Source organism: Carcharodon carcharias, chromosome 2, assembly GCF_017639515.1.
Source record: "Carcharodon carcharias isolate sCarCar2 chromosome 2, sCarCar2.pri, whole genome shotgun sequence".
Classification (NCBI taxonomy): domain Eukaryota; kingdom Metazoa; phylum Chordata; class Chondrichthyes; order Lamniformes; family Lamnidae; genus Carcharodon; species Carcharodon carcharias.
Window position 1 is genome coordinate 140348030 of NC_054468.1, and position 12103 is coordinate 140360132.

At 40.7% G+C, this 12103-nt stretch overlaps 1 protein-coding gene across 5 annotated transcripts in view; it reads left to right on the forward strand.

The window, feature by feature from the left end:
* Nucleotides 1-12103, forward strand: part of agpat4 (1-acylglycerol-3-phosphate O-acyltransferase 4 (lysophosphatidic acid acyltransferase, delta)) — a 180198-nt gene that overhangs the window by 115832 nt on the left and 52263 nt on the right. For all 5 annotated transcript variants that reach the window (XR_005945266.1, XM_041205939.1, XM_041205931.1 and 2 more), the window contains 3 exons: nucleotides 31-184; nucleotides 1845-1947; nucleotides 7592-7667. Coding sequence is in view for 4 of the 5 variants with exons in the window: in XM_041205939.1 (XP_041061873.1) it covers nucleotides 31-184; nucleotides 1845-1947; nucleotides 7592-7667 (333 nt within the window). In the remaining variant the exon portion in view is untranslated. The remainder of the gene's footprint in view (nucleotides 1-30; nucleotides 185-1844; nucleotides 1948-7591; nucleotides 7668-12103) is intronic.

The following is a 12103-nucleotide window of genomic DNA, read 5'->3' on the forward strand; positions in this document are numbered from 1 at the left end:
TACTGGCTTTGATTATTCTCTGACTTTCAGTTTCTGATTCACTGTGAAGGAACACGATTTACAGAGAAAAAACACCAGATCAGCATGCAGGTGGCTGAAGCAAAAGGCTTGCCCAAGCTAAAGTACCATCTACTCCCTCGAACAAAAGGCTTTGCACTCACCGTGCAATGTCTAAGGAATGCAGGTAAGGAAGTGATTATATTTTTTTATTCGTTCATCGGATGTGGGCATCGCTGGCTAGGCCAGCATTTATAGCCCATCCCTAATTAATAAAATTGCTCTTGAGATGCATAAAAATATCTGTCTATAAGGTATTTTCTAACCCGGTCTGCATGGTTTGCAAGAAGATCAATCTTGCCAATTCAGAAGTAGGAATGTGAAGTGATCCATATAGAAGTTAATTCAAGCTCCTGCCCCTGTTTCTATTTCAAATTCATCCTTGTTTTAATCCTTATTTCCCCATACTGATGACTGTGTGGCTGACAAATTGGTTTCAGGATTTCCTTTTTTTACTGCAACTGAATTTTTTGAAAAATATGCAATCATGAAAACATTGATAAAACATCACATTTGTTACATAAAGCAAACATCATGGCCTCAAAACTAGAAAATCCTCGTTATAACTTTTATGTGCATAACTCTTTATTATCTTCAGACTTGGGGCCTGATTTTCCTGTCCTGACACAGGGCCAATCTACATTGGGCAGGCTTTATAAATGGTGGGCAGAACTCTATTCAGGATTCCTGCCCCCATTTTCATTGTCGCCAAGTTTTATCAGGGTGGGTTGTGAGCCCACTTCCAACTATTCCCATGTTGCTGGGTCAATTGCAAAGTGGGCATTTCTGACCCCTTCCTGTTGCAATTTTCATGCAGTCGGGCAATGTAGTTCTCACTAGCTCAGAGGTGTCATGAGCCATGGTGGAACCCTGGTTTGGAGTCGGAACCGTGTAAGTTCAAAAGGTGTTGCCAACTTCACATGCCATAAGAAAATGTCAAATGATAGGTTTTTGATTAATGAAAAGGCTTTGTTTTGAAAAGGTAAGTGACCATTAAATTGAACACTGTTGTGAAAGTAGAAATGTCTTCAGGTATGTTAGAGTACATTGTTCACTGGGCACTGTGCTATTCTGCATTGTAAAACATTGAAATTCAGATTTGACTGTCAATTGTTCCCTTTGCATTTGTTTTCCTTGAATTTCAGTTCAGCTTTCTGTTTAGCTGTTTCAAAGCTTTGACAAATGGCTGAATTTTTGGCTGACTTCAAAAGCTTTAATGTATTGTGCTCTGGAGGTTTTGTTGACAGTTATTCAATAGAATCTCATTACAAATTCTTGGTTGAGTTCCAAACCCACTAATGGATTCAGCTCAGCAGGGGTCAAGGGGACTATGAGCTTGGTTGTATTGAAAGATTTGTGCACAGTTAAGTGTAAGTGTTATGATGGAGGCGAACCTTTTGACTTGGCCACCTTGGCATCTATACATCTCTATATTTGCCTCTGGCTTGCTGCAAGAGGCAGTAGCTCTAACTTTAGCCTACCTGTACCACAAGTAGTGGAAAGAGGGTTGTGGGGTATTGTTGGTCAGGAAGCAGAATCACAATGTTGGGAAGTTTCCCCATCTCCCAATTCCTGTCCCCAAGATGAAAATCTGGCCTTTTGCTTCAACAAGATGATGAACTTGCAGTGATATACATCAGACATGCAATTTTGACTAAATATGTTTTGCCCTTTGTTACTTATTGGCCTGTGATGTTAACGGTTTTACTTAATTACAATGCATTTTATAATTGTAGATTATATTTGGCTTTTATTGTATTGTTTTCATTTGAAATTATTTCTTTTAGTTCCAGCTGTGTATGATGCTACACTCAATTTCAGAAATGGTGAAAACCCGACATTGCTAGGAACTTTACATGGAAAAAAGTACCATGCGGATCTGTATGTTCGGTAAGATGCTGGAGTGCATGTGATTTGCATAGCCATTTTCTTTTGTATTTTGTTGTAGAATTTTTGGCTTCAATATTTATGTGGGGGGAGGGCATGGAGAAGCTGATGGAGTTAGGGGAGGGGAGGATGGAATATCAGATGTTGCAACATGTCTGTTGAGAAGATCGCTGGCCTGGAAGGATTTGGTGGGGGGGGAGGAGATCGCAGGCCGGGAAAGTGGTTGTGGAGGGCATTGGGTTGCTGGTGGGGGCAGAGGGTGTTGATGGTGTGGTTAGGGTGGTGTCCAATTTCTGGGGAGGTTAACAACATAGGATGGTGGACTGGGGGAAAGCACTACCGTTCCTCCTGACCCACAAGCAGTGCTGCAAAGACACTTGCCTGTCTCATCCAACAGTCCTTGTTTCCCTTCAGCTACCAGTTTTTCTAAGGCCTGGGAACCCCTGACAGCTAGCGTTAAAGCAAGAGGAGAGAGAAAATCATTGGCAGGCAGCCTCATTAAAATATTACGATGAAGGCAGGGCATTCTAAATCACCACAACTCGCTGTGAGGAAAGAAAAAAAGTTGCTTCTTTTGCCAATCATCATAAATCTATGTCCTCTGGTTACAGGCCCTTCTGCCACTGGAAACAATCTCTCCTTATTCACTATCAAAACCCTCAATGATTTTGAACATTTCTATCAACCCTCCTCTTCGGCTCCTCTGCTGTAAGGACAACAGCCCTAGCTCTCCACATAACTGAAATCCCTCATCTTTGGTACCATTCTAGTGAATCTCTTCTGCATCCTCTCTTAAGGTCTTGAATTCTTAAAATGTAGTGCTCAAAATTGGCCGCAGTATTTCAGCTGGGCCTAACCAGTGATTTCTAAAGGTTTACCATAAACACCTTGCTTTCATGCTCTATGCGTTTATTAATCAAGCAAGAGGTACTGTCTGCTTTTTTTTTAAAATGACCTTCTCAACTTGCTCTGCCACCTTCAAAGATTTGTGCACTTGCACCCCCCAGATGTCTCTGTTCCTGCATCTTCAGTATCAGAATTGTTACTGCACAGAAAGAGGCCTTTCAGCCTGTTATGTCTGCACCACCTCTCCCAATGAGCAATTCATCTAGTGCCACTCCCCTGCCTTCTCCCCCTAACCCTCTATTTCCTTTTCAGATAATATTCCAATTCCCTCTTGAATGCTTCAATTGAACGTGCCTCCACTACACTCTCAGGCAGTGCATTCTGGTCTTAACCACTAGATGAATTGCTCATCTGGGGGGTGCAAGTGCACAAATCTTTGAAGGTGGCAGGACAAATTGAAAAGGTCATTTAACCACTCACTGCATGAAAAATTTCTCCTCATCTCTCCATTGTTTCTTTTGCCAGTTACCTTAAATCTGTGCATTCTTGTTCTTGATCCTTCCATCAATGCAAACAGTTTTGTCCCTATCTACACTAAGCCCAGACCCCTCATGATTTTGAATACCTCTATCAAATCTCCTCTCAGCCTTCTCTTTCCCAAAGGAAAACAGTCCCAACTTCTTCAATTTATCTACATTATTTAAGTTCCTCATGCCTGGAGCCATTCTAATGAACCTTTTCTGTACTTTTTCTAATTCCTTTCCTAAAGTGTGGTGCCAGAACTGGATGCAATACTCTAGTTGAGGCCCATCTAGTGTTCTATACAAGTCTAACATAACCTCCTTGCTTTTTTACCCTATGCCCCAGTTAATAAAGCCTAAGATACTGTATGTTTTTATTAACAGTGCTCTCCACCTGACACCTTCAATAACTTATGCCCATATACACTCAGGGCCTTCTGCCCCTGCACCCCTTAAGAATTGTACCCTTTATTTTACATTGTCACTCTGCATTCTTCCTACTAAAATGAATCACTTCACGCTTCACTGCATTGAATTTCAACTGCCATTTGTCCACCCATCCACCAACCTGCCTCTGGCTTTTTCAAGTTCTGTGCTACCCTCCTCACAGTTCACAATACTTCCAAGTTTTATATTGTCTGCAAATTTTGAAATTGTACCCTGTACACCAAGGTCTAAAATCATTACTATATTTCAGAAAGAGCAAGAGTATAAGACTGACCCTGGGAAACTGCGCCTCAAAGCTCCCTCCAGTCCAAAAGAGATCCATTAATCACTACTGTTTCCTTCACTCGGCCGATTTCATAGCTATGTTTCTATTGTCCCATTTATTCCATGAGCTATAACTTTGCTCACAAGTCTGCTGTGCGGCACTTTATCAAATGTCTTTTGGAAATCCATGTACACCAGATCAACAGCACTGACCTCATCAACCCCCCTCTCTGTTACTTCATCAGAAATTTGTGGGAATTTAGTTAAACTTGATTTTTCCTTACAAATCCATACCAAGTGACTACTAATTTTTGTCCTGAATGATTGAGTGAGTGATTTGTTTCTAAAAGCTTCACCGCCACTACCACCGAAGTTAAAATGCTATTGCTTGGCTTATCTTACACCCTTTTTCAAAAAAAGGTCTGTAATTATTTGCAAGTCTCCAGTCTTGTGGGCCACCTCCATCACATGCCACCGTCACCACCACCCCACCAAGTCTAAGGAAGACTGGAAAACCTGGCTGATTTCTCAGCAATTTTTAATCCCACTTCCCTCAATACCCTTATATGCTTCTCTTATAGTCCTGGTGCCTTATCAAAAGAGCAAACAGCCTATCCAATACCACATCCTTATCTATTTCGAATTTTTTTAGTGTCTGTATTACCCACCCCCCCCACCCCCAACCCCTTACACCATGACCTGCACAGCATCTTCCTTTAAAGACAAATGCAATATATTCAGTTAATAACTCAACTCTGCCCCATGCCTCCATGCATAAATCACTTTTTTGGTCTCTCATCAGTCCAACTCTTTTACCACTCTTTTTTATTATTTATGTACTTAAAGAAGACTTTAGTATTCCCTTTTATGTTAGCTGCCAGTTTTTTTCATACTCTCTTTTTGCTTCTCTTATTTGTTTTTTCACTTCCCTTTTGAACCTTCTATGGTTAGCTTGATTCTTGTTTCTATTATGTACCTGATATCTGTCATACACACACTTTTTCTTCTTCATCTTAACCCCTATCTCTTTCATCATCTAGGGAACTCCGGATTTGCTGCATTACCTTTCGCCTTTGTGTGAATATAACTTGACTGTGCCTGACTCTCTCCTCTTTAAAGGCAGCCCGTTGTTCAGTTACCATTTTGTCTGCCAGCCTTTGATTCCAATTTAATTGTCCGAGATCTATTCTTCGCCTACTGACTTTTGCTTTTCCCTAGTTAACTGATCTTACTCTGGTTTGCCCCTTGTCTTTTTCTTTAGCCAAACTAAATCTTACGTTACAATGATCAATGTCACCTAAAGGTTCTCTACAGACACTTTGATCCATTTGGCCCAACTCGTTCCCAAGAACCAGGTTTAGCTGTGCCTCATTTCTTGGTGGACTGAAAACATACTGCTGTAGAAAATTTTCCTGAACATACTCTCGGAACTCTTTCCCTTCGCTACCCTTCACACTGTTAATATCCCAGTCTATATTTGGATAATTAAAGTCCCCCATTATAGTCCCCCGCTCTAAAATTCTTGTACCTCTCAGTAATTTCCTTGAAAATTTGTTCCTCTACATTTATCCCACTAGTTGGTGGTCTATAGACTATACCGAACAATGTAATTGCACCTTTTTTGTTCCTGTGCTCTAGCAAAATAGATTCTGTCCTTGACCCCTCTGAGATGTCCTCTCTCTGAATCACTGCAATGTTCTCCTTAATCAATACTGCCACCCTTGCCCTTTTTTTCCTTTCCTATTTTCCTGAACACCTTGCACCCAGGATTATTTAATATCCAGTCCTGCCCACCTTTGAACCAGGTTTCTGTTTGCAATCAGAATCTGTAACTCACCAATTGTCTTAAAATTTAAAATTGTTTCCTTCATTTCATTTGCACCTCCCCATTCTTCCTACCAAAATGTATCATTTGCATTTCTCTATGCTAAATTTTATCCACTTCATGTCTTCCCATTTTACCAGTCTCTTCATGACCTCCTTAAGTCTGTTACAATCCTTGTTTATTACATTTCTGAGGCCATTAATATATATTAAGAGCAGTGAACCTAATACCAATCTCTGGGAAACACCACTGTATACTTCTGTCCAATCTGGAAAACAACTGTTGACCACTGCTCTGCTTTCTGTCCCTTAACAAATCTTATGTCCACATTGCCTCTGTCCCTTTTGATCTTTGGGCTTTATTTTGCTGATCCAGTTGGGTGGCACTTTGTCAAACATATTTTTTTGAAAGTCTATATGCCCAACATCAACCATATTACCCTTATCAACCCTCTCCATAACTTTATCAAAGAACTCTAACAAATTAGTTAAACACAACTTACCTCTAATAAATCTGTGCTAACTTTAATTTCTTAGACTATACTTTCCAAATGCCAATTAATTTCATCTCAGATTATTGTCCCTAAAAGTATGCCTGCCACTAACATTTATGCTTTATTGTCTCAGATTATTTCTAACAGAGATGATAGAGAAGGGTGAAATTGGGCAAAGCACGGTAGACAATGTATTCCTTCATGAGCTTTGTTCAACTCTTACTGTCAGCATCTGGCAGTTTGTTGTACACAGGAGCTCTCATTTTGCACTGGTATTTTTATGCTATTTTGTAAACATAATCTTGCATTTTTAAGAAAAAAAGCAATGCATAATACTACAATCTTCTCCTTTGACCTTGAGCTATTTTCACAGATTTGTTAAATTTGAATCTGCGAAGGAATTTTGTAAGAAGGGGATTGATTTAGACTAGGTTGAAATAATAGCATCTTAGCTCCAGAACCTGTTTGAATAGAGTGTATACTTATGAAGGTCTCCTGTAAAAAATGCAAGTCCCATGTGAAGTAAATTCCGTCAGAGCCCAGATCTCATCAGATGGTTGTTCAGGTTAAGATTACCTATAATCTGACAATGACTCAGTGATTCACTGATGGCAGTGGCTTCTTGGTAAGTTTAGCAACTTTTTCCCCCAAATTTTTGTGTCTATTTGTTGCCCAAGTTTTTATGGGCGGTTCAGTAAAAGTAGGGTGCTAAATCTCATGATCAACAAATCCTATAGGTTTTTAGAGAGTCTGAAAGTGCATGATCTGAGCTTCCAAAAAAATCTCTTCGTTTATCAGCAAAACTGCATTTCAGGAGTCTTTGTCAGTTTGAATCTTCCCTAAAAAAAATATGAAAGCTTTAGATTTGTATATCGTTTTTCATGATCACAAGACATTCCAAAACACTTTACAGCCACTGAATTACTTTTGAAGTGGGTCAAAATTATGGAACTTTGACCATTTTCACCACGTGGACTGCAGCAGTTCAAGAAGGTGATCCACAAACACCACCTCAAGGCAATTAGGGATGAGCAATAAATGCTTTTTTTGCCAACGACACCCACATTTCAAGAAGGAATAAAAAAAATGCATATCTTTTTCTTTTCAACTGCATTGAAAATCTCTACTAGAAAGTTTGTTTATATGCTACAAATGGAAGGAGACTTAGCTAATGGCATTTGTTTCAGATTTATGTAGTCTGAATATTTTTAGTGTGTTTAAAATGTTTTAACACTACTTTTCGATCTGCAGACGAATCCCATTGGAAGAGATCCCTGAAGATGAAGGGGAATGTGCTGCCTGGCTTCATAAGCTATATCAAGAAAAGGTGAATTTATCAGTGCAATGGCAAAGAAATATTAATTGGTGACAGATTATTTATAATCATGGGTGATCATGTGATCCCTCATCAGAGATGTACCCTCTTTTCTGTAAGGCAACAGCAACCCAATTTGTACTTGCCAAAGAGGACAAAAATTGACTTGTTTCTGCTTGCTGATATTATAGCATTGTGCATGTATCATAGAAAATGCTGGGCATTTTCAAGTTAAGCAATGTCAATAGCAAAAAAAATTAATATTTCAGTTTGACCTTTCATCAGAACTAGAAAAAGTTAGATGTTTCAGATTTAAGGGTAAAGGAGTAAGGGAAGGAAAGAACAAAAGAAAAGGTGTGTAGTGGTTGGAGGGCCAGAAAGATAAAGGGCAGAATTTTACGTCCCGTGAGCTGGCATGTGCCCGACCCGATCAGGAGTAAAATAGTGCCCGATATTTTGGTCGGTGGGTGCAAGTGAGAGTTGGCAGCAAGCCTACCGACAATTAAAGAGGCCTATTAAGGCCATTAAACTAGCTATTAATTTGAATTTTTCTCTGCCCGTCCAACCTTATGGTTGGTGGGCGGGTGAATAGGCCAGGTGACTTTTGCATTTTTGAGGAAACCTTATCCACGGGCAGGATGAGGTTCCTACAGTAATTTTTTAAAAAACTTTGAAACATAATTTTAATATACCCCTGTTCATGTGACAGTCACATGTGAGGACATTTCCCTTATTTTTAAAATCTTTATTTTTCATTTTAAAATCCTTCAGCTCCCTGAGGCAGCTCTGTTCGTGCTCCCCTGTGCATGCCCAGAATTCAGCGCTCACGCATCTCCCGCCCCCACCCCGGTAGTGCCGAGGCTCTCAGCATGCGTTTCACGCTGGCTAGCCATTAATTGGCCGGCCAGCGTGAAATCGCAGTTGGAGCCCAATGGTCCATTTCGCGGCCATTCTCTGGCGTGCCTGCCCGACGAAGGGAAAATCCTGCTCAATGTGACGAGAGGTTTGATGGCACAAGGCAAAAGAATGATAATAGGAAAAATAAAGAAACAGAAGATTTGTACCGAGGTGGTGCAAATGGGAATAGCAGAATCATTGCAGCAGCTGCTGTTTGATAAATAAATGGAGGCAGAGGTTGTGATCTGAAATTGTTGAACCTAATAATAAGTTGCAAGGCTGTAAAGTGCTTCATTAGAATAGTGTAGGGGAAAAGTTAAAACTGCAGGCAACCAGCAGCTCTGGGTCACGCTTGTGTACTGAATGGAAGTGTTTCTCAAAGCGATCATCCAAGCTCAACATATATCTGTTTCAGAACTTCCTCTGAGTTAAGTCCTTTATAACCTTCTGGTCTCAACATTGGGTTCAGTAATTTCATATCATAGCCTTACTTTTTGTACTTTCTTTCCCTCCCCTTTTTTTCTATCTCTGTACTTGCTTAAAATCAGTTGTGGCTATTTTAGACTCATGGCAGTTTATAGCACAGAAGGAGCTATTTGGCCCATTGTGTTCATGCCTTTCAACAAAGATCTGACAATGCTAATCTCGTTTTCCAGCGCTTGGCGCATAGCCCTGGAGGTTATGGTAACGCAAGTGAAAATCTAAATACTACTTAAATGTTAAGAGAGTTTCTGACTCAACCACCCTTTCAGGCAATGAGTTCCAGACGCCCATCACCCTCTGGGTGAAAAAATTTCTCCTCCACTCCCCTCTTAGCCTTTGACCTCTTACCTTAAATGTATGCCCTTTGGTTGTTGACCCCTCTACTCATGGAAAAAGTGCCATCCTATCCACCCTATCTTTGCCCCTCATAATCTTATACACCTCTATCAGGTCCCCTCCCAACCTTCGCTGCTCCAAGGAAAATAACCCCAGCCTATCCAATTTTATTCCAGATCTGATGGAAGATCATCAACCTGAAGTATTAATTCTGTTTTTTTTTCTCTCCACAAAGACTGTCAGTCCTGCTGCGTAGTTCCAACATTTTCTGGTTTTATTTCAGATTTCCAGCATCTATTGTATTTTTCTTTGATTATATTTTTGTCCAGATCCTTGGGAATGCTGCAGCGATTCAAGAATGCAGCTCACCATCACCTTCACAAGGGCAATTAGGGATGGGCAATATATACTGGCCTAGCCAGCAGCACCCACATCCCATGAATGAAAAAAATAAAATTATGGGCCTTGAGTAGTGAATATGATCTTGGGTTGCATGTAAGAGAGAGAGAGAAGGAAAAAAAATTTGCATATTTTCTTAGTAGTTGCTGTTGGGTGGGTGTGATATATCTAGTCAGAGAGCTTTAAACCTATTGATCTTAACTTGACAAAAGTAAGTCTTTGATTTTATGACTATTTTAAGGCATTTGAGGCTGAAAGCCTAGATACTCCCTAATATTTCTGTGCAGGATATTGTAGCGCAAACACATTTCCTTGATCAGGGTTAGAGCCTGTTTAATGAGGCCCTCGAGCACTTTTTTGATCAGTTTAACTTCAATGGTGGGTAATATTTTAGAAACAATAATCAGGGAAAAAAAATCAACAGGCATTTGGAAAAGTTTGAGTTAATTAAGGAGAGCCAGTGTGGATTTGTAAAAGGTTGATTGTGCTTAACTAATCTAATTGATTTTTTTTGAAGTAATAGGAGGTTGATGAAGGGGATGCAGTGGATGTTGTCTGTGTGAATTTTAAGGAAGTGACAAAGTACCACATGAGAGGCTAGTTAATGAAATTGAGGCTTGTGGAATAGGTGCATCAATGTCAGCTTGGATGGAAAATTGATTTAAGGGTAGAAGTCAGTGAATCATGGTAAATTTTGAAAGGCTTTGACAGAGGATACAGAGAGAATGCTCCCTCTTATGGGGAAGAACATAACTAGAGGCCATCGAAATAAGATAGTCACCAAGGAATCTGATAGAGAATTCAGAAGAAACTGCTTTACCCAAAGAGTGGCTAGAATGTGGAACTCACTACCAATAGTTGAAGTCAATAGTATACATGCATTTAAGGGTAAACCAGAGGGGTATATGAGGGAGACAGGAATAGATGGTTGCGTAGGTAGATTTAAATGGGGAAAGATGGATGGATGGAGGTGGAAGGGAGCATACACATCAGCATAGACTGGTTGGGCCGAATGGCCTATTTCTGTGCCATTAATCCTGTGTAATTTCTTCTTTCTGTGAAGGTTGATCTTCTGACATCTGTAGTTAAGGGGCTGCAGCGCATGCCACATTAATGTACGCTTGACAATGTGAGAAATTATCTATTAAGTATTATTGACTGAAACTGAACCCTACAAATTTTACAATAGCAAAAATAAAATGTTGGAAACAAATACAAATGCTGTTGTATTTGGAATAGTATAAAATTTAAAAATGGAAACAAGTAGCTGACCAATCAACACCTGGAAAGAGAAAAGCACATTGGTGTAAAAGGTTAAAAATAATTTGTCAGGAATATCTAAAAATATATTGGCCCTGACTTTTGCAGGGGGATTTGACGGTGAACTGTTGGTGCTTGCTGCCGTTTCCCCTCTTAAACTGACCACAACTTCAGGATTTAGCGCATGGGCAGATTAATGTGGAAATCCTGAAGTCGTGGTCTGTCAGTCATTGCTCGGCCACAGACTATGCTATGCCCCCACCTCTACCAGAGCCAGAATTCTCTGGAATTTATAAATGTGACAAGAAGGTCCCCGTTTTCTGTCATACAATCTTGTTATGTAGGTCATGCATTGTGATATTGCACGTTAGGCCCATGCTGCAAACAGAAGTATATTTTTTTTTTATTAACGGGATGTGGGCATCACTGGCTAGGCCAGCATCTATTGCCCACCCCTAAATGCCTTTGAGAAGGTGGTGGTGAGTTGCCTTCTTGAACCGCTGCAGTCCATGGGGTGTAGGTACACCCATAGTGCTGTTAGGGAGGGAGTTCCAGGATTTTGACCCAGCAACAGTGAAGGAACTGCAGCATACTTCCAAGTCAGGATGGTGAGTGGCTTGGAGGGGAACTTCCAGGTGGTGGTGTTCCCATGTGTCTGCTGCCCTTGCCCTTCTAGCTGGTAATGGCCGTGGGTTTGGATGCTGCTGTCCAGGGAGGCTTGGTGAATTCTTGCAGATGGTGCGCACTGCTGCCACTGTGCATTGGTGGTGGAGGGAGTGAATGTTTATGGGTGGAGTGCCAATCAAGCGGACTATTTTGCCCTGGATGGTGTCAAGCTTCTTGTGTTGTTGGAGCAGCACTCATCCAGGCAAGTGGAGAATAGTCCATCACACTTCTGACTGGTGCCTTGTAGATGGTGGACAGGCTTTGGGGAAGCAGGAGGTGAGCTACTTGCCACAGGATTCCTAGCCTCTGACCTGCTGTTGTAACCACAGTATTTATATGGCTAGTCCAGTTCAGTTTCTGGTCAATGGTGTTAGAAGTGGGTTTCAGTGATGGTGAATGTCAAGGGG